This window comes from Portunus trituberculatus, chromosome 4 (genome assembly GCF_017591435.1).
Source record: "Portunus trituberculatus isolate SZX2019 chromosome 4, ASM1759143v1, whole genome shotgun sequence".
NCBI lineage: Eukaryota > Metazoa > Arthropoda > Malacostraca > Decapoda > Portunidae > Portunus > Portunus trituberculatus.
The window spans coordinates 420,071-442,570 of record NC_059258.1 but is presented as its reverse complement, the minus strand read 5'-3'; the positions used below and the strand labels follow the sequence as shown (position 1 = coordinate 442,570).

At 39.3% G+C, this 22,500-nt stretch overlaps 2 protein-coding genes across 2 annotated transcripts in view; one reads left to right on the top strand and one right to left on the bottom strand.

Annotated features, from left to right (window-relative positions):
- Positions 1 to 3,944: 3,944 nt before the first annotated feature.
- Positions 3,945 to 14,605, top strand: LOC123510734 (dnaJ homolog subfamily C member 1-like). The gene is made up of 10 exons (XM_045266081.1): positions 3,945 to 4,176; positions 4,617 to 4,718; positions 8,908 to 9,126; positions 9,621 to 9,730; positions 10,154 to 10,319; positions 10,755 to 10,883; positions 11,046 to 11,140; positions 11,972 to 12,128; positions 13,190 to 13,357; positions 13,502 to 14,605. Exons 1-10 carry the CDS (start codon positions 4,027 to 4,029, stop codon positions 13,772 to 13,774), a joined length of 1,569 nt encoding a protein of 522 aa, XP_045122016.1. The 5' UTR covers positions 3,945 to 4,026; the 3' UTR covers positions 13,775 to 14,605.
- A 2,337-nt stretch (positions 14,606 to 16,942) lies between these two features.
- LOC123510729 (zinc finger protein GLI2-like) overlaps positions 16,943 to 22,500 on the bottom strand; it is a 26,756-nt gene continuing 21,198 nt past the window's right edge. Inside the window, 4 exon segments of the mRNA XM_045266068.1 lie at positions 16,943 to 19,947; positions 20,688 to 20,799; positions 21,357 to 21,470; positions 22,350 to 22,500. The exon segment at positions 22,350 to 22,500 is cut by the window's right edge and continues 11 nt beyond it. Coding sequence (XP_045122003.1) covers positions 19,544 to 19,947; positions 20,688 to 20,799; positions 21,357 to 21,470; positions 22,350 to 22,500 — 781 coding nt within the window. The 3' untranslated portion in view covers positions 16,943 to 19,543.

Sequence of the window (22,500 nt, the reverse complement as noted above, 5' to 3'; positions counted from 1 at the left end):
CTTATAAACAATCACAAAAATTAAAACCTAAAAAGAAAAAAAATAATTAAAAGCCCAATAATAAAAGTAACTATAAATCTCAAAAATATCTAAAGACAATCAGAAACACTTAAAGTATCGAAGAACAATACTTATAACCAATTAAAACACATAAGTTCTGAAAATACCTAAACCCAATCAGAAGCACGTAAAGTATCTAAGAACAACAATTATCTAACACTTAAAAAACCCTTATTATCAATTATAAACACAGGTACTTAACCAAAAATTAACAGCATATAGTCCACAATGACGTTGTATCATACTCGTTGTAGTGGTGGCAATACTAGTAATCATTATACAGTTTTAAGGTGTCATAGATTATCTGACAAGACAACTCAACACTATATTTATCCGCAAAAATTTCTTCCACAGAGCAGAAGCCATCGGTAACTCGAAGTGTGTGCGTTACAGGACAGTCCTGCGTGACGTGCCGCTCCGTTTGTACTCGACCACACACACACAAGCGCTCCTCGAATGGCAATCTTCCTCGCCCTCGCCTGTTCCACAGTCCCGTCTCACACCGTAAACTGTGACCCAAAACCCAAAAACGAGTGAAAGCCATCCTATGAAGTTCCTTTATAGCAAACCTATTTATGTATAAGTCATGCACACGAATATCTGAGTTAATGTCTTTATACACCATACACCGGAATGATTCTGACCGCAGAATAGCATTGCAATACCGTTGCACCTCAACAAGCTTATCTATCATAGCTTGCCTGGTAGTCGCCAGTAACACAGTGTCATCCATTAATACTAAAATGTGTAACCATTTCAGGAAACCATCTGGTGGGAATTTCTCTTTAATACGCTTAATCAAACACACTGCCGACACCACCACCACCACCACCACCACCGCCGCCACTACCGCTACCATCACCACCACCGCCGCTAACATCACCACCATCACCGCTACTAAGCCTCACTTAAGCCTTTATCACATCAAAATCTAAATCAACAAACACACACACACACACACACACACACACACACACACACACACATATACACATACTACTACCACCACCATCATCTCTGATGCTGCCGCTGCCACCGTCGCCGCCGCCGCCACCACTACTAACACCACATCCCTCTCCTTAAGCCTTCATCACACCAAAACCTGCCAATGAAAGTTGTATCCGAACATCTGTTATTCCAGCATAGTCATTTGGCTCCATTTAGGGACACCAGTGGCGAGAAAACAACGCTAAGTGTGTCAAATATTAGCTAAACACGGCGGGGAGCAGAGCCAGGTAGCCAGCCCCGCCCACTTGATGACGTCACAGGAGCAGGCGAGCGGGGTGATGACGGTTGGTAATTTTACGTTCGTAACGGAGATAATTTCAAAATCGACTTATAGAAAAAATGAAGCTAGACCCGAATGTTTGGTATTTTATGGCTTGATAGACACTTTAACTAATATCCAAAACATCAAAACATTTCCAGCCAATCTAGTTTTAAAGAATTGTGAAAAGTAAGTATATTACAAATTATAAAACTATTTTCACTTATAAAACAGCTAGAACGTCCACCCATTTCGACTTTATATTTCTTTGGAAAAATACTAGACAATATAAACTCTCTTCTCAGGCGTCCAACACTTAGCTAGAATCAGAAGTGAAAGAATGAGAAAGTATTTATGTAAAAAACAACATTAAAACCTAAACTCGTTAAAAAGCCTTGCAAAGTCCAGCTATTTTCACTTGATGAGTATTTCAACACACTTTACAGAGGCTGAGCTATCTTTTCAGGCATTTTACAACGACCCAGACCGTAAATGAAAAACGTAAACAAATAAAATGTAAAAAATAAAATTTAAGTTTCACGGGTTAAACATCATTTCAAACCCCACATATTTCACTTAATGGATTTATTTCACACTTAAAAGAGCATAAGCGATTCTTATTATGCCAAAAGGTCCAGTTATAGCTTGAAATAAAAAGTTCATTATTATGTAGAGAAAATTTTGCCCGTTAAAATGGCTCATATCTGCCCCATAAAACACCACTAAACACCACATACTTACCAAACACAGGTACGGGAGACACTTCAAAACCAACGAAATCTTCACAGAAACCCTAAAAACATAATAAAGACACCGAATGATGGAGTTAGGTAAAGATAGGAAAATGTACTTAAACATGGGGGTGGGCGGAGGTACGAGGCGGCACCCTCAGTGACCGGCTGGCTGGAGGGGCGGCCATCTTGCCTCTTATCACAACAAAAATAGGCCATATCTAGTATATATGATGTGATGTGATATAATGATGGGCAGGTGGCTCCACTCCGAGTCATATCTGGCTTACAACGAGTGAGAAATGTCAATAATGGCTGATCATACAGAAGACTTGCCTCCCGCTACCCTGACTGTTTGTTTACCTTTCAATAAATGCCTTTATCAGAATGTTTCCACTACCACAGCTGACGAAAACCTAAACAAATACAGCAATGGTTTCGTAAACTATCCAGATAACCAATGATACCTGACAATACAGCCTGGGCAAGAGGAGTGTCATGGCCAAACGGTAAGGTTAACTGAGGTGAAGCTGTCCCCCCAGCCAGACACCACTGCACTGTACTGATCTGAATTAATTGAGTAATGTTGCTACTTGATTTTCCTCAAGCTTGGTGCAGGAACACGCTACCGAAAATATGCACTCACTGTTATCTCGTGTGTGTGTGAGGTAAACACAAATAACCGGAGGGTGACGGTGGTCGGCAGACTGGCGGTGTGGGTCGGCTCGGGTCGTGAAGAGTTGTGAACGGGGTCGGGACGATGTGTACATATCAATATAGTGTACGTATGTATAATATTATTACAATACAGTATTTCAACTTGAAAGGCAGCATGAAGAATCAGCTGAAACGTCTACATCTCATTTTACTTCTACATAGACTACCATACATCTAAAGTCTACACAACCCTCTGGTGACATCTGACATCCCATCCCGCGTTGCAATAGCGCCAGACATAGGCAAGCGAGACCCGGAGTTGCCAGATCACCTATTGTTATTTTCACTTATAGGGTTTGTTTCTCCTACCCAGCAGCGGGGCACAAACTCACAACTCTTATACCGGGTACCTAATTACTGCTATAGGTGAAGTGAGGCCACATACTTGAATAGAAGTGTGTGTGTGTGTGTGTCCTGAATGTGGAGAGTGAGAGAGGCTGGCTCGTGGTCGGGGAAGGCAAACATAACTTCATAATTACAAATATACGTAGAAAAATATCAATTAGGAACCCAATACTCACTATCTGCACTGGGATACGGTCATGGGAAGGCGTGGGCAGTCCAGCTTCATCTCTGAATGAATAAAAAAGCGGAAAATCTGAGAAACACACACTCGGTCATCACGTGGTGCTTGGTGATTTCGTTGCAGCTCAAAATATTCGCTTTTAATAATAGTGCAACCACAAAATAAATGAATAAATCAATAAATAACAAAGATAATAATTAAGAAATCAATATTAAGCTTTCTGATTTCAAGGAAATATACAATAACAAGTTTTTTTTTCGGCTCAAACTGGAGCCGAAGTAGAATATGAGTGTTCAGGTCTGTTTTTAGGGTCTGTCAGGGTGTGTTAGGCTGTTGTCAGGGTATAGTAAGGTCTATCAGACTATTAAGGCTTATAAGGGTGTTTTAGGGGCTGTCTGGGGACACTAGGGTGTTTTAGGGTGTCAGGGTGTTATGAAACCTGTCACGGTGTGTTACGGTGTTTCAGAGCTTTTAAGGTATTTTAGGGCTTTTTAGAATATATCAGGAAATATTAAGCATAAAATGAGTAACGATAGACTCAATAAAGTCAATTAAATACTTATAAATAAATAATATACCAAAAATCTGAAGAATCTACTGAAAAATCGGTAGCAAGACCACGAAAAATCAGGAGATCATTGTTGACATGTGGACAGCTGAGACGGAGAGAGAGGGACGACAGAGACCGCCAGCTGATGTCATAAAGGAGCTGACAGGGACTAAATATGAGGCCAGGGGGTGTTGTGGTGGTGGTGGCGGTGGTTGTGGCGGTGCTAGTGACCCCCTCGCACTGCTGGGATACCAAAGAAATGGAAATGTTTGACCTCGTTGAAGAAGTGAACCAAAATTTTTACGAAGTTTTAGGGATTTCACAGGTAATTTTTTATCGTTTTTTTGTTTATTTATTATTTTGGGTGTTGTATTTTGTTTTTTTGGTTTATTGTTGTGTTTGTTTGTTTATTTTTTGTTTTGTTTTAATAAGTGAAGTGAATATTTTTGCTGGTTTCCGAGTTCACTAGATTTTTTTTTTTTCTTGTTCTCGTTCGTCTATTCAATTTTGTTATGTTTGCATATGTTTAGTGTATATTATGTATATTATATGGTAACTCACTCTCTCTCTCTCTCTCTCTCTCTCTCTCTCTCTCTCTCTCTCTCGTCAAGACTCAAGTGTTAAGCTTATCATGTTTATCCTCCGAACAAATCTAACCTAACCTGACCCAGCCTTACTTAATTGCTCTCACCTTACTCTAACCTACCTATAGTATCCTAACCTAACCCAACCAAAACCTAACCTAATCTGTGTGTGTGTTTTCAGGAAGCGTCCCTACAGGAGGTGAAGAAAGCTTACCGCAAACTGTCCCTTCTCCTCCACCCTGACAAGAATGATGCCCCAGATGCTGAAGTCAAGTTTAGACAGGTATGTGTGTGTGTAATTCACCACAGTCATAGACTGAACTTCGGGTAGGACTGAGACCACAACACACTCCACACACCAGGAAAGCGAGGCCACAACCCCTCCAGTTACATCCCGTACCTACTTGCTATTAAGAGCCTTGCCCATTTGCCTCACCACACCTGGGACTCGAATCCGGGCCTTCTGAGTTGTGAGCCGATTGTGCTAACCTACACTACATAGTCTATGCAGTGTGTGTGTGTGTGTGTATTTACCTAGTTGTATTTACCTAGTTGTAGTTTTACAGGGCCTGGACTTTATGCTTGTGTGGCCCGTCTCCATATCTACACTTATCCAATCTTACTTTAAAAGTGTGCACACTCGTTGCAGACACTACTTCTTCATTTAAACTGTTCCACGTCTCAATACATCTTTGCGGGAAACTATATTTTTTAACATTTCTCAGACATCTTCCTTTTCTCAGCTTTTTACTATGCGATCTTGTGCTTCAGATGTCATATTCTTCTCTCAGGAACAGTTTCTTATTATCCACTTGGTCCATCCTGTTGATCAATTTCTAAACTTGTATCAGGTCTCCTCTCTCCCTTCCTTGTTCCAAGGTTAGTAGATCCATAGCCTTTAGTCTCTCCTCATATGTCATCCCTTTAAATTCTGGAATCATTCTTGTAGCTATTTTTTGTAGTCTCTCCAATTTCCTTATGTGTTTCTTTTTATGAGGGGTCCACACTACTCCTGCATATTCCAATCTGGGTCATATTATAGTACTTATCAATTTCTTCATCATTTCTTTGTCCATGTAGTGATATGCTATTCCAATATTCCTTAGCAAATTATATGTTTCTCTAAAAATTCTATCAATATGGCTTACTGGTTGATTGTTTTCTTCCATCGTCACTCCTAAGTCCTTTTCCTTTTTACTTTCTCCAGTTCTACTCCATCTCCCATCTTATAGATTCCCACAGGTCGTCTTTCACTCTTTCCCATTTCCATGACATGGCTTTTGTTCACATTGAATTCCATTTCCCACTTTTACTCCATTCCCAGATCTTATTTAGGTCTTCTTGCAGTATTTCACAATCCTCTTTTGCTTTATAACTCTGCACAGTTTCGTATCATCTGCAAACAAATTTATGTAGCTGTTCACTCCTTCTGGCATGTCGTTAATATAAATGAGGAAAAGTATTGGTGCCAATACTGACCCCTGTGGCACTCCGCTTTCTACTGCTCTCCACTTGGACTTCATATCTTTAACTACCGTCCTTATTTCTCTCCCCCTCAAATAATTTTCTATCCATCTCAATGTGCTTCCTTTTAAGCCACCCTTCTCCTCTAACTTCCATAGTAATCTTGCATGTGGCACTTTGTCAAACGCCTTTTTTAAATCCAAATAAATACAGTCAACCCATCCTCTCTCTCTTGTACTCTATCAACTATTCTAGAATAGAAACTCAATAAATTAGTTACACAAGACCGTCCTTTTCTAAAACCAAATTGGCTATTTGATATTAATTTGTTGTCTTCAAGGAACTCGATCCATTGTTTCTTTATTATTCTTTCACACATCTTGCATATTACACTACCGGTCTGTAATTTAAAGGTTCTTCCTTCCTTCCGCTCTTATATATGGGAACCACCTCAGCTCTTTTCCATTCTACTGGTACTGTTCCATTTTCTATTGAGCATTTTATGATGTTGTATATAGGACTTGCTAGTTCTTCCCTACATTCTTTCAGTATTCTGCCTGAGACTTCATCTGGTCCCATTGCCTTCTCTTCATCCAGTTCCTTCATTAACTCTTTTATTTCAAGCTTGGTTACTTTAATCTCTTTCATATAGATTGTCTCTCTATTACCCTGTGGCCTCTCAAATTTGGATTCCTTAGTAAAGACCTCCTGGAATTTATTATTTAATAGTTCTGCCATACTTTTGGGTCTTCTACCATCCTGTTCTCTCCTTTTAACCTTTCTATTGTTTCTTTTTGCCTAATTTTTCCATTTATGAATCTATAGAACAATTTTGGTTGCTCCTTACATTTTTCGACAATGTCCTTTTCGAAGTTCTTTTCCTCTTCCTTCCTCACCTTAACATATTCATTTCTCGCTGCCTTGAAGTTTTCCTTATTTGCTGGATTTCTATTTCTCCTCCACCTTTTCCATGCTTCATCTCTTTTCTCCTTTGCCTTGGCACACCTTGCATTAAACCAATCTTTCTTTCCTTCTTCTTTAGTCTATATTTCGGGACATATTCCCTGACTCCTGTTTTGTATATTTCCAAAAATAAGTTATATTTCTCTTGCATTGTCTCTGAGTCTTCCATCTCCTCCCAGTTTACATTTTTAAAATAGTTCTTGAGATTCTCAATATCAGCCTTTCTGTAATTTAATCGGTCTCCTTTGTATGAATCGTCTCTATCTTCCTTTCTTCTATATCTATTTCTTATATTACATGGTCACTCTTTCCCAATGGGCACTTATATCTTATATCATCATTCATTTGTATACCCCTTGTAAAAACTAGGTCCAATCTCTCCAGCTCATCGTTTCCTCTGAATCTTGTGCATTCCTTTACTCTCTGGTCCATCATTAGGTTCAAGAATCTTTCTCCCCAGGCTTCTTTCCCCATACCACTTTCATAATTTTCCCAGTCCACTTCTTTACAGTTGAAATCTCCTACTAATATAACTTTTTTTCCTTTTTAACAATTCTCGTTAGACTCCTTATTGTGTCATCTATCATGTCTTTATATTCTTGATTGGTCCATGAATTTGTTTTTGGTGGCACATATGTTACAATGATTGTTAACTCTTTTTTATTAATATGCATCTTAACATACAATACTTCTGCTTTTCCTTCCTCACATTCCACTTGGTTTATCACTATCTCCTTCCTTAACATAATCATGACTCCTCCTCCTCCTTTACCCACTCTGTCTCTTCTCCATACATTATACCTATTATCCAAGTCTATTTTGATTGCCTTATTTAGTTTTGTTTCAGCCAGGCATACAATATCTGGATTTTCTTTATTTATGTAATCTCTTAATTCTAGTTTACTTGATAAAACCCCGTCTATGTTCGTATACATCATTTTTAGTTAAACTTGTTCCACTTTCTCTTCCTTCTCATTTATATACCATTTCCTTATCCTGTCTCCTAGAATTCTCCAAAAAAATGCCTTCTTCTCCTCTTCTGACCTTTCATTATTCTTTTCCCTTACTGCTGCTGCCAGTTCATTGTATCTCTTCCTTTCTTCCTCATTTCTATTTTTCTTTATATACATATCCTTGCAGCCTTCTGTTTCTCTAAGTTTTGTTGTTCTATATAATATTTCTTCTGTTGCTGCTTGTGATTTTAGTAGTATTTTAATTGGTCTCGTTTTTCCTTCTTGATATGGTCCCATTCTGTTTATTTCTTCTACTTCCTCTTCCAAGTGTGTGTGTGTGTGTGTGTGTGTGTGTGTGTGTGTGTGTGTGTGTGTATTGTAACTTTATCGTATATTAGAACCTTGCTTTAAAGACTTCACCTACTAGTATATTACAATTACTTTTTTTTTTTTTTTTTTTTTTTTTTATAATTGACCAGTGGTTCTCAGGCCTGGGTTCATGAATGCCCAGGGACTCACATGAAGATTTTTGTGGGTACTTAGATGGATGACCTAATGCTTTGGGGTCTGAGGGGTCTCCAAGCACGTAGGTCCAAATCCTGTCCATGGTTTTGAGTGTAGGTTGGGCTTCCTTAGTTGGGGCAACAGTTTCCTAGCAGGTGGGCTTTGAGATAGGAGGTACCACAAAAAAGTATCTCCTTTACCCCAGAAATTCCCTTGAAAAGCCCACATGGTATAAATAAATAAAAATAAATAAATAAATACCATTGCATATTGAGTTTGTGTCAGTTACTAAATTAATATTATGTTTGGTGTCAGATTCCACTGCTTTCTACAGGCTTTAATTGAAAATGGTCACGTTTTTAAGCTTTTTTTCATGGTCCTGGTGATGTACTGGTAAGATTTCTAGATATAAGGATAAACTGTCTTGAAAACCCACCTATTTTGCACTGGAGGCTTGGATAGATGGTCAAATTCAGAGGGTTACAAACGAGAAGATTGAAAACCCCTGAACTAAAGCATTGTGGGAGGATAGACACACATAAATAACCTAATCTAACCTATCCCTAACCTAACCTAACCCCCCCACAGCTGGTCGGCATTTACGAGGTTCTCCGAGACGAGGCACAACGCAACAGATACAACCGAGTGTTAGTAGAAGGCTTGCCAGACTGGAGGTCACCCATCTACTACTACAGAAGAGCCAGGAAGATGTCACTGCTGGAAATCTCAATCATTCTCACTGTTGTCATCTCTCTCACTCAGTACTTGATGGCATGGGGCTCCTACATTGACAAGAAGAGGTGTATGGTGGGTGTTTTGTTTTGAGGGTGTTTAAGGGTGTTTTAGGGGTGTTCTAGGGTGTTTTGTGTGTTTGTGAATGTTCTGTTGTGTTTTGTGGGGTGTTTTGTTGTTTAGTGTGTTTAAGAGGTCTTTTGAGTGTGTTTTGTGTGTGTGCTGGAATTTAGAGTGTGTTCTAGGGTGTCTAAAAGGTGTTTAGAAGTGTTTTAGGTGTGTTCTCTTGCATTTTGGGTGTTTTGTGGGATGTTTCAAGTGTGCTGAGTGAGTGTTTTTAAATTTTGAGTGCGTGTGGCTGTTTTTGAGTGTGAATTAGGTGTGTTTTTGTCTGTGGATGGCCATTTTTTTTTGTGTGTGTGTGTGTGTGTATTTATGTGTATGTATGTGGCTGATGACAAATGGAAAACAGACACAAAGAAACAACAATCAACAGCATAAAATAAATAGATGCAAAAATAAAAGACAACATTTTCTGCAAGACCTTACATAATATTTACTATTGACAGGAAGAAACACTGATAAGGAAGTACAAGATAAAGGAAGGAAGGAAGAAAAAGGAAGACTTGGAAAATATTACATTGATGGAGGAGGTGCTGGACAAGATACCCAGACCAAGGTGAGTGGGGGAGAGAGAGAGAGAGAGAGAGAGAGAGAGAGAGAGAGAGAGAGAGAGAGAGAGAGAGAGAGAGAGAGAGAGAGAGAGAGAGAGAGAGAGAGTGATGGATAGAGGTATATATATATAAGTGGATAGAGAGAGAGAGAGAGAGAGAGAGAGAGAGAGAGAGAGAGAGAGAGAGAGAGAGAGAGAGAGAGAGAGAGAGAGAGAGAGAGAGAGAGAGAGAAGTGGATAGTGATGGAGAGATAGAGCCAGCCAGTCAGTCAGTCAGTCAGTCAGTCAGTCAACCAGCCAGCCACCTAACCTCATCACAGCCAGTCAGTCACCCACCCACCCACCAACCAAGCCAGTTAGTCAGTCAGTCAGTCACCAAACCCAATCTAACCTCACCAAACCACCACCACCACCACCACCATCTTACAGCTGGTGGAACATCTTACCCATACAACTGGTGCGCCTCCTTGTCTTCCTGGTGACCGGAGGGCCTGGGTTGGTGAGGAGCCTCCTAGCACACGCCAAGGAGGAGAGACTCAGGAGGCAGCGCGAGAAGGAGGAGGAGGAGGAGGAGGAGAGAAAGAGGATAGAAGAGGTGAGTAATGGAGGATAAGGAAGAGGAGGAGGTTAGAGGTGAGTGGTGGAGGAGGAGGAGGAGATTAGTGTAAGAGGAGGTGGAGGAGGAGAATGGTGGTGAAGTCATTGATGGAGATGGAGAAGAAGGAGGAGGAGGAGGAGAGAAATTTGATAAGTAAGAGGATGAAGAGAAGGAGAAAATTAGTTTGCTATAAAAGAGGAGGAAAGGAAGAGAATGAGGAGGAGGAGGAGGAGGAGGAGGAGGAGGAGGAGGAGGAGGAGGAGGAGGAAGGAGGAAGACAAGAAAAAAAAAAAAAAAAAAAGTAAAAGAAAGAATAAAGAAAAAAAAAGAAAAACTAAAATAAAAAAAACTAATCCACTCTCTCTCTCTCTCTCTCTCTCTCTCTCTCTCTCTCTCTCTCTCTCTCTCTCTCTCTCTCTCTCTCTCTCACAGGAGGAGAAGAGAGAGAAGAAGAAAGCCAGCAGGAAGGAAGGAAGAAAACGGGCGAACCTCCTTCCTGATCTCTCCAATTCCGAGTGTGTTCTGGAAAGTGTGGATGGACCAGAGCAGACACACACACAGGTAACGCGCACACGCACACACGCACACACACGTTACATTTTTCTCTCCAATCCTTCATTTCCTCCACATTTTTCCTTCATGTTTAGTTAATTTCTCACTTTTCCTTCTACCATTCATTTTATTTATTTATTTATTTATTTTCCTCCTCTCCACCCCCAACAGTCCCGAGTGAAGCCCGCTGCTGCCGCCGCCCCTGTGGTGACCGGTGGCTTCTGGACCGATGATGACTTTAGTGAACTGGCGCGACTCATGGCTAAGTATGGCTCTTGTTGTTGTTTTCCTCAGTTTATCATATTTTTTGCTTTTTCCATCTACTAAACACACAAATAACTTAAATCTTAATCCACCTTCCTTCAACTCCACTTCACCCTCCACTAACACACTCTTATTTAATTTATTCTTTTGTATTTTCCTCTGTCTTCAATTTAACCTTTTTTTTTTTTCCTTTTTCTTTCCACTACACACAAAAGGACCACTTAGATTCCACTCCTTCAATATTCCACTTAAGCTTTCACTAACTTCCACTGATCATGTTCCTCACTTTCTTCCACCCTTACAAATCCATCATCCTTAATTTAATATCTTTTTTTTCCTTTTCCATCCACTAAACACACAAAAAATGCATAAAATTCCACTCCACCCTCAATATTCCACTTCAATTCAACTAAGTTAATTTTATTCCACCCTTACTAGTGTATCTTCCTTAATTTAACATCTTTTTCTCCTTTTTCCATCCACCAAACACATAAAAAAATGCTTAATATTCCACTTCATCCTCCACTAACCAGCTCCACTTACCTTTTGTTTCCTAGAGGCAGTTTTCTCCACCTTTACAAATTTAACCCTTCTTTTTTTTCTTCTTCCATCCACTAAACACACAAAAACACTTTAAAATTCTGTTCCACCTTCCTTCAACTCCACTTACCTTGTTTCCTAGAGTCAGCTTTTCTCCACCTTTACAAATTTAACCCATCAAAATTTCTTTCCCTCTTTCCATCCACTAAACACACAAAAAAAACACTTAAAATTCTGCTCCACCTTCCTTCAACTCCACTTCAGCCTTCACTAACCAGCTCCACTTCCCTCAGGTTCCCTGGTGGCACAGTGAACAGGTGGGAGAAGATAGCGGAGATGATGGGGCGGACAGTGTTTGAGGTCACCAAGATGTCCAGCAAATTGAAATCCAGTTTGACACAACGATCCACTGAAGCTGAAGACACTGAAGAGACCGTTCCTGCTGTCAAGGTGTGTGTGTGTGTGTGTGTGTGTGTGTGTGTGTGTGTGTGTGTGTGTGTGTGTGTGTGTGAAGGAGGGGAGTAAGCTTATGGTGTCCTGTCTCTGTGCAGTCTCCAAGCAATAATGATGAAAAAAAAAAAGAAAGAAAGGGAAGGTTTGTAAGATATTTAAAAGTAAAAAAATATGAAAAGAAAAGAAAAGAAAGGGAAGGTTTTCATTCCTTTCACCACATGAACTAACAACTAGAACACTTATGAGGAGGTAACAAGCTTTCTAGAATGAATGAGGCTGCTATCTGTGTAAATCACTGTTTGATCTGCTGCAGTCTCTGACGAGACAGCCAGACGTTACTCTACGGAACGAGCTCAGAGCTCATTATTTCCGATCTTGGGATAGGTCTGAGACCAGGCACACACCACACACCGGGACAACAAGGTCACAACTCCTCGATTTACATCCCGTACCTACTCACTGCTAGGTGAACAGGGCTACATGAAAGGAGACACACCCAAATATCTCCACCCGGCCGGGAATCGAACCCGGTCATCTGGCTTGTGAAGCCAGCGCTCTAACCACTGAGCTACCGGGCCGTGTGTGTGTGTGTGTGTGTGTGTGTGTGTGTGTGTGTGTGTGTGATTCTTGAATCTATACTTTTTTGTATTTTTTATCTCCTTATCTGTGTAGAGTCTGTTTTTGAGGTCTATTCCCACCTTTTCTGCATTGTTATCTCTCTATCTATGGACAATCTGTTTTTGATGTCTCTTCTCCCACCTTTGTTTTCATCTTTTTTATCTCCTTATCAATGGCAAATCTTTTCTCAACATTGTTCCGCGACTTTCTTTTTTCTTTTCATTTTTTTTATCTCCTTATCTGTGAGAAACAATTTTTCATGTCTTCCACCCTTTTTTTATTTTATTTATTTAATTTTTTTTCATTTCCTTATCTATATATGGCATTTATTGTGGCACCTATTTGGATAATCTATACATCATTTATTGTGGCACCTATTTGAGTAATCTATATGGCATCTAACACCTTTTTATCATTCTTCTCTCTGTTCTTCCACACAGGTGAAGGTGAAGACAAAGGGAGAGAGTCGGAGTGATGCAGGGGCTGGCAGTGATGAGGCTTGGAGTCCGGTGCAGCAGAAGGCCCTGGAGAAGGCACTCAAACAGTTTCCCAAGGGCACCGACCAGCGCTGGGACAAGATTGCTAGAGCCGTCCCTGACAAGAGCAAGGTAGTGGTGGTGATGATTTTTTCTTTATTTTCTTTCTTTTATTGTTTGTTATTTTTCATTATTTTGCATTTTTTCCTCTCTCTCTCTCTCTCTCTCTCTCAAATCTTAATAAATAAATAAACTAATAAAAACACAAATTTTCAGGAGGACTGCATGATGCGATTTAAATTCCTGGCAGAGAAGATCAAGAAGAAGAAGATGGAGGAGTCTGAGAGGAGAGAAGAAGAGGAGGAAGGAGGAGGAGAAGAGAGGGAGGCTGAAGAGAGAAGGAAAGAGGAAGAAGTGGAAGAGGAGGAACAAACAACAACAATGACGATTAGAAGAAGAGACAACAGAAGAAGGAGGAAAAAAATGCTAGAAGAAGAGGAAGAGGAGGAGGAAGAAGAGGAGGAAGAAGAGGAGGAGGAGGAAGACTAGTGTAGCTATGTTGACTTAAATAATTATATCAAAAATTATATTGTAACTAGTGTTTCATAAGGTGCTGAGACATACACACACACACACACACAAATCTTTCAATTCTTTTTCTTTTTGTTGCTTTAGAAAGAAATAAAAATTCTCTCTCTCTTTCTCTCTGTCAAACATAATTTTTTTGCTTTTTGAATCTATTTATTTAGAATCTCTATCAGTTTTGAGTTAATTGCTATGAAAGGTGGTGAATCCTTTATAAAGTATGATCCAGTAGTCTTTTGGGGTGTTTGATTCCTTTGTTTGGGTTTCTACAAGTTATAATCTCTCTGTCAGCTCATAAATCCTTGAATCTGTTTAGCATTAGATTGTTATTGAGGTCAGTGTGCTCTCTCTCTCTCTCTCTCTCTCTCTCTCTCTTTTTCATCCCTGCCTTTATTATTTTTTTATTTATTTATTTCCTGCATTATCTCTATCTTTCTCTTTCTCTTATTCCTTTTTTATCTCCCTGTTTCTCCTTACCCTCTTTCTTCTACTTATCTATTATCCTTATTCCTTCCTTCATTATTTTCCTTCTATCTTTATTTATTTCCTATCTATTTTCTCTATTTCTCATTAATTTTTTTTTTTCCTGTTTCTCCTTGCCCTCTTTATCACCACAGCTACACAAATGTCCCCCTCCTCCCTACTGCCTTGCCTCTGCCCCCTCCCTCCCCTGCCAGACTGCCCTCCAACACCATCTCTCCCCTGCCAAACTGCCCCATACCCCCTACCTCCATCCCTGCTAATGAAAGTCAGGTGTGAGTTTGTACTTTCGTAATAAAAGGGAGGAAAAATTTATCATAACATCTATTCTTTGTCTCTCCTGAATTCTTATTGCTGGATTTATTATTATTTATTTTTTTTTTTATTTAATTATAATTTTTTATCTTTTTTTTGTGACCAATTAATATCAAGAGCAAGATTTATTGGTTTCTATTCTCAAAAATGTGTTTTGGCCCTATTTCAAAAGGCTTTATTTAAGTTTACACAAATTTTTAAGGTGTTTTTATGGTTCTAGAGGCAGTGACAAAATTTCTTCATTATTAATTGTAGAAACACTTTAAAACCTTGCTAATAATCTCTGTGGCCTTGGAAAACAATCATGGTGAGAGAACAGAGCATTTTTAAGAATGTTTTTATGATTCTGGTGACGGAATGACAAGATTTCTACATTATTAACTGGAGAAACACTTGAAAACCTTGCTAGTTATCTTTGTGGCCTTGGAAAACAATCATGGTGAGAGCAAAGTGTTTTCAAGGGTGTTTTTATGGTTTTAGAGGCAGAATGATATGATTTCTATATTATTAACTGGACAAACACTCTTGAAAACATTACTAATCATCTCTGTGGCCTTGGAAAACAGTTGTGGTAAGAGAACAAAGTGTTTTCAAGGACGTTTTTATGGTTCTAGAGGCAGTGACAAGATTTCTACAATATTAACTGGACAAACACTCTTGAAAACATTGTTAATCATCTCTGTGGGCTCGGAAAAGAGTGTTTTGAGGATATTTTTATAGTTCTAGAGGCAGAGTGACCAGATTTCTACATTATCAACTGGACAAACACTCTTGAAAACACTGCTAATCATCTCTGTGGCCTTGGCGTGGTGTACTGAGGTGTTGTGTGGAAATTATTGCAGCTTCAACCAACACACCACACGTCACTATACACATTCTCAGTCTAGATCACACTTCTACCAGCATTTCTACCCTATCGGAAAATGGAGTTTAGTTAGGTTAGGTTAGACTAGTTTAAAACCCCACTTTCCCAGGAGGTCCCCAAGCTTGTTAGACACGGAAAAAGAAATTTAAGATAAGGTTTATTGGTTGACATTGCAAATTTACTGTGGTGTGGCGAGGTGTGGTGTGATGGTAAAGGTAGATAGAGAAATATAAAGCTGGCAATATCAATCATTATAAAAGCAAAGAGAAGAGAAAGAGAGAAAATGAAGAAGAGAAAAGGTCAGACAGAGAGAACACGGGACAGAGACAACTTGTGGAGAGAGAGAGAGAGAGAGAGAGAGAGAGAGAGAGAGAGAGAGAGAGAGAGAGAGAGAGAGAGAGAGAGAGAGAGAGAGAGTGATACAATATACAAATGTGAGATAGTGAGATTAGTGAGACACATATATGGTCCACTTTGGTGACTATCCACTGGACTGTCCTTACCTGTTCTGTCTTCCTTCCTGTCTTCCTCTTCCTTCTTGTCTTCTGTCTTCCTTTCTGTCTTTCTCTTCCTGTCTTCCTTTCTTTGTCTTCTTCCTGTCTTCTTGTCTTCCTTTATGTCTTTCTCTTCCTGTCTTCCTTTCTTTGTCTTCTTCCTGTCTTCCTTTCTTTGTCTTCTTCTTATCTTCCTGTCCTCTTGTCTTCCTTTCCCTATTTTACTGTTCTCTTGTTCTCTTGTCTTCCTTTTTTCTGTCTTTCTTCCTCTTTTCCTGTCCTTTTGCCTACCTGTCTTCCTACTTTCCAATTTTCTTGTCTTTCTTCCTGTCTTACTGTCCTCTCGTCTTTTTGTCTTCCTTTCTTCCTGTCCAACACACGCCTGGCAACTTTATCTTTGTCCTCCTATCTTCCTGTCTTTGTCTTCCTTGTCTTTCAGTATTCCTCTTCCTATCTCCCTGTCTTCCTACCTTCCTCTTTCTGTCTTCCTTGTCTTTCTGTCTATCTCTTCTATCTTCCAGTTTTCCTTTCCTCCTGTCCTCCTGTCCCTTCCTGTCTTCCTACCTTCCTCTTTCTGTCTTCCTTGTCTTTCTGTCTATCTCTTCCTATCTTCCAGTTTTCTTTCCTCCTGTCCTCCTGTCCTTCCTTCCTGTCTTCCTCCCTCCTCACTGTCCAACACAAGACTGTCAACCCCCCCCCTCTCTCTCTCGCCGAGTCTCGAAGCAGTTCACTTGTTGATTCGAAGCTTGATTCACTTCTGACTCGATTCAAGGCTTCACATATTACTGGCAGGTTCTAAAGGGTTTTTTTCGCGTTGTTGTAAGGAGTAACTAAAACTGTCATTAAAAGCATAACATCTCAAGGGAATGCCAAAAAAAAAAAAAAAAAAAAAAAAAAAAAAAAAAAAAAAGTTCAATGCAGCATTTTAAGATTAAGTATATACTCTCTCTCTCTCTCTCTGGAAAAAAAATGCAGAAAAACACTATTATCATATTTTATTATCACAAAAACACTGTACAAGTTTTATCACTATCATCACCACCATCACTCACTCACTCACATTCACTCACACACACACACGAACAGTCTAATTGTCACTAACGACCTTCGCTCACTAGCTGCTAAGGTCCATAGTACACTACTGAAAGCACTGATAGTCTTCCTTGTCGCCTTGCCTTCTACAGTGGGACGGGAATCGAAGCCAGGGTACCGTCTATGAACAAGGAATTTGCCAAAGAGCCAGGCACTGTGTAGGATGTAAATTTTAGCCCCTTCAGCACCAGGACGCGTTTTCATATTCATTCTGGTTACTATTTAATGGTATACAACTTCAGGAACTTATGTGGGGGGGGTTAAAATAGTGAAGACTGTGGCCATTAATCTTCTGACCTCCATAGACCCTTCCTAATGTCAATAAAATGTTCTAATCTTACCCAAAACCCACATTTCAATATTATTTTGGTTATCATTTGGTGGTATACAGCTTCAGGAACTTATGTGGGAGGTTAAAATAGTGAAAACTGTGGCCATTATTCTTCTGACCTCCATAGACCCTTCCTAATGTCAATAATCTTCTAATTGTATCCAAAACTCACATTTCTATATTAATTCAGATTATTTGGTGGTATACAGCTTCAGAAACTTATGTGGGGGGGGGGTTAAAATAGTTAAAACTGTGGCCATTAATTCTCTATAAACTCTTCCTAATATTAATAAAATGGTCTAATCGTACACAAAACTCATGGTAAAAATGCGTCCCAGTACTGAAGGGGTTAAGAGGAAGAAAAAGGCACAGGTGTGAATTAAGTGGAGAAATGATTGAGAGGAAAGTGATATATAAGAATTGCAGAAATGAATAATGAATAAATGAATGAATAAATACTTAAGCAATGAGTAAGTAGTTAGATATAGATAGATAAATAGATGGACAGATAGAAAACTAGGTAGAGAGATAGCCAGATAGATAGATAGATAGAGAGAATTAGATAAATGAAAAATATACATGATAAATAAATAAATTCACAATAAAAAACCCTATGAACATAAATGATAAGTGAAATAAAGAAAACAATAAATAAATAAACATGAAATATGAACTCTTTGGCAAAATGAGCTTAAATGAATAATAATAATAATAATAATAATAATAATAATAATAATAATAATAATAATGGTAATTTTTCAAAGAGAAGGTAAAGATGACAAATGGATACAAAAGCTAAATATTTTAAGATATACATAACTACACCAACAAACATACACACATACAATAACCCCTACAGAAAATTTGACTTAGCATTAATAAACTAAAAAATATTCATAATACCGTCATAATAATAAATAATTCATAACCTATACATACACACACACACACACACACACACACACACACACACACACACACACACACACACACACACTTAAGGCGATCATTTTGTACTATTATATACAGACAAACACCCTTACATCCTATATTGCCAAAAAATATTGCCTGAAACCTCTATATTATGGGTTTCAATTCCCTAAAAGGACCTCAAGTGGGTTCCAGTCCCTTAAAAAGACCTTATATGGGTTTCAATCCCCTAAAACAGATTCCAATACCCTTTAAAACAAGGTTCGCTATTTGAAACCCACTAATTTGGTTCCAATACTCAAACAACGTACAAAAAATGGATTCCAGTTTTCCAGCATTGTTCCAAAGTCAAAAAATAAATTCCAGAACCTTTAAAAACATGTTCCAGTCCTCCTCCAGAAATATGCTACATTTGGTTCCAGTACTCCAAAAATATAAATAGTTGTTCCAGTACTGTGCCTGGAAACATCACAAATGGATTCCAAAGAGGTTCCAGTACTGTGGAAGAGGATACAAACAACTCCAGTACTAAAAATAACTTGAGTAGGTTCCAGTACTGATTACAATTACAATTCCAGACATTTCAAATTGGTTCCGGTACAAAAATATTCCAGTGTTTCCAGGAATCTAAAAAAACAACATATCCCAGCACCATTCAAAGCACCAAAATGGATTCCAGTACCATTCAAACACCTTCCATTGGTTCCAGTACTGAAGAAAACGCCATTAGTACATTCCAGTACCTCAAAAATTACAAAGAAAATAAACAAATAGATTCCAGAGCTATTCCAGAACTAAATGCATTCTGAAACTGCCACGGAGAGCCTGACATTGGTTCCAGCACTCCTGAGAGAGAGAGAGAGAGAGAGAGAGAGAGAGAGAGAGAGAGAGAGAGAGAGAGAGAGAGAGAGAGAGAGAGAGAGCTTGATATATTAATCCAGCCTCACCAAAGGAGCTTCATTGCGTAAAAGTGGCGGGAAAACTGCAAAGATCTCAAGACTACCCTTAGGAACTCAAGCGAAGACCCTTACAGAACGCCAGGACCCTGAGATACCCTAACAGAAGACCCTAGAGAACCCAACAGGACCCTGGAGAACGCCAAGGCTACATAAGGCCACCACCAGAGGGCACCAGCACCACCACCAGCACCGCCGCCTGGTTCTCTCCATATAGGCAACCTTTTCAAGAGTCACCAATCATTAACATCACTACGGGTCTTTGTCCAATCAAGTACCGTGCTGGGTAGGGTAAGGCTGGCCAGGGAGAGGGTTAGAGGCACAGTTAGGGTCATTTGGGTTAGTGTAGGCTCCATAGGGTGCCTGGGAATAGGTGAAATGGTGGCCCGTACTGGTAACTGGGTACTGGAGAGGCTGGCAGTAACTGGATTCATAGTACAAGTCAGACACATATATACTGTCACTGGGGATCAAATGGTGGTCTGCCTGGTGGTCCTGCAGGCTCAGAAGATGCTCACCCACGCGTCCAGGTCCTCTTGTGTGAATTCTGGCACCAGAGTCTCCGGCAGGCCCAGCGGCGGCGGCGTCTCCACAGCGGGGCGGCGAGACAACACGTGGCAGCGCAGACTGAACCGCACCACGTCCCCCGGCGCGCCGATTTGGGACGGAGCTGTCTGGGGGGCACGCGGGGTATTAGTTGTGTGTGGGACAGGCATAACTTATCTATTTTTATTCATTTCTTCATTTATTGCTACTGTTTGGGGTATCGTGGAGTATTAATTGTGGGAGACGAGCCTAACTTATTTATTTGGTCTATTTCTTCATTTATTGCTACTTGCATTACTTTGATTATTATTTTTTTACTGTGCGTGTAAGCCTTGTTTATTAATTCTACCTACTTTTCTAATGTAATAGAGGGAAACTGATAAATGACACCAAAAACAAATAATAAATAAAAAGGTTCATTTACTTGCATAAAATTAACCAGAAAAAGATGTCTTGGAACCTCTCTCTTAAAAAAAATGAAGTGGGAGACGGGACTAAATATTTTCTTTTGTTTATTTCTTTATTTTTGCTACTTTATTACTTTGATTCATTTGTTTATAGTGTGTGAGCCGATAGAGCAATTCATTTACTCATTTTATTAACTCTATTCTGCAATTATTTAATATGTTGACTTTTTATTAATTATCCGTACCTTTTTATCACAATTTATTTATTTATTCATCTTTCTACTCTTTTTGAATAGAAAGAAACAATAAAAATCTTCAAAAAATCACGAAAATAAAAAAAAGTACCAGAGAAAACGTCACCATTTAAAGGGAGACTCCTACAAACATCACATACACGTATCTAAAATATTAAGGGAGATTTTGCAAGGCCACTCCTACGTGAACATGGACAATTTACTCACCGCTGTACTGAAACTGGTCCTGCTGGAGGGCTGAGGGGTCCAGGGCGGAGGGCGGGGACAGGAGGAGGCCGGGGGGCGTTTGTCCTCTCGTCTCTTCGTCAGGAGAATGTATCTACAGGGAGAAGAGAGAGATAATGGGTGAAATAGATAGATAGATAGATAGATAGATAGGTAAATAGATAAACAGATAGTTAGATAGATAGATTGATTGATTGATTGAACACACAGAACACTCTTAAACACCTTTATAATACCCAAAACACCTTTGTAACACCACAAAACACCCTTAATAATTTATTAACACACATTTCAGGCGATCATTTTGCAGTACTATAATAGACAAACGCCCTTACGTCCTATATTGCTAAAAGGATCTTAACTGGGTCCTAATTCCCTAAAACAGTTTCCAATACCCTTTGAAAACAAAGATTCGCTATTTGAAACCTATTAATGTGTATATTGAGGGTTCTCAATCCCTGAAACAGCTTCCAATACCCTTTAAAAACAAGATACGCTATTTGAAACCCATGAATGTGTATATTACGACTTCAAATTCCCTAAAAGAACCTTAAGTGGGTTTCAATTCCCTAGAAAAGGTTCCAATACCCTTTAAAAACAAGATACGCTATTTGAAACCCATTAACGTGGTTCCAATAGTAAAAACCTCACCTTTCTCTTAGCCAGTGCTTGTTCCTTCGCTGTGTGGTTCTTGACGTGTTTTCTGAGTGATGAAGGATCTGTGTAACGCTTCTTGCACCCCGCCACGGAACACACATACGGTTTCTGAAGAGAGGTACAGAAAAATAAAGTAAGAATAGATGGATAAGGGCGATAGAAAAGGTGATGCATGATAGATAATAGAGATGATTGAGATAAATTAAGATGATAAATTGATGCGTGAATTAATGCTACTACTATTACTGCTGCTGCTGATGTTACTACTACTGCTATTGCTGCTGTTACTACTACTACTACTACTACTACTACTACTACTAATAATAATAATAATAATAATAATAATAATAATAATAATAATAACAACAACTACTACTACTGCTACTGCTACTATTACTACTATTACTACTACTACTACTACTACTACTACTACTACTACTACTACTTCCAGTCACTCATAACTCCTTTCTCAGTCTATCATTTCCTCCCAGCCTCTCTCAGCCATTCTTCGCCATTTTTAGTCTTTCCACCCTGAAATACCCTTAAAACACCGCAAGAACACCCCAAAACATCCCAGAATAATCATAAATACCCTTAAAATATCCTAAAACACCCCAGAACACCCTGAAATAACTTTAAGCACCCTAAATGACCTTTAAACACCCTTAAAACTTCTCAATAACTCCTCAAAAACTTTTAAAAAATCCTATGCCCTATAACGCCACAAAACACCCTTAAAACACACTCAATACACTCTTAAACACCCTTAAACACTCTTAAACACCTTAAAAAAGAACAAGACACCGTCAAAACACCCTAAAACTCCTTTAAACTCCCTATAACACCCAAAAACACCCTTAAAACACCAAGAACACCACAAAACACCCATAAAACAGCACAAAACACCCAAAAACACCATTAAAATACCCCCGAATACCACAAAACATCCTTAAAACACCACAAAACAGTCTTCAACACCCGACTCACCGCATCGACGTGTGTTCTCTGGTGTTTGGCGCGGTCAGAGGAGTTGGAGAAGGCCTTCATGCAGTGAGGGTACACGCAGATGTAAGGACGCTCCCCCGTGTGACTCCTTAGGTGGATCTTGAGGTTTTCCAGGCGAGAGAAGGCTTTAGTG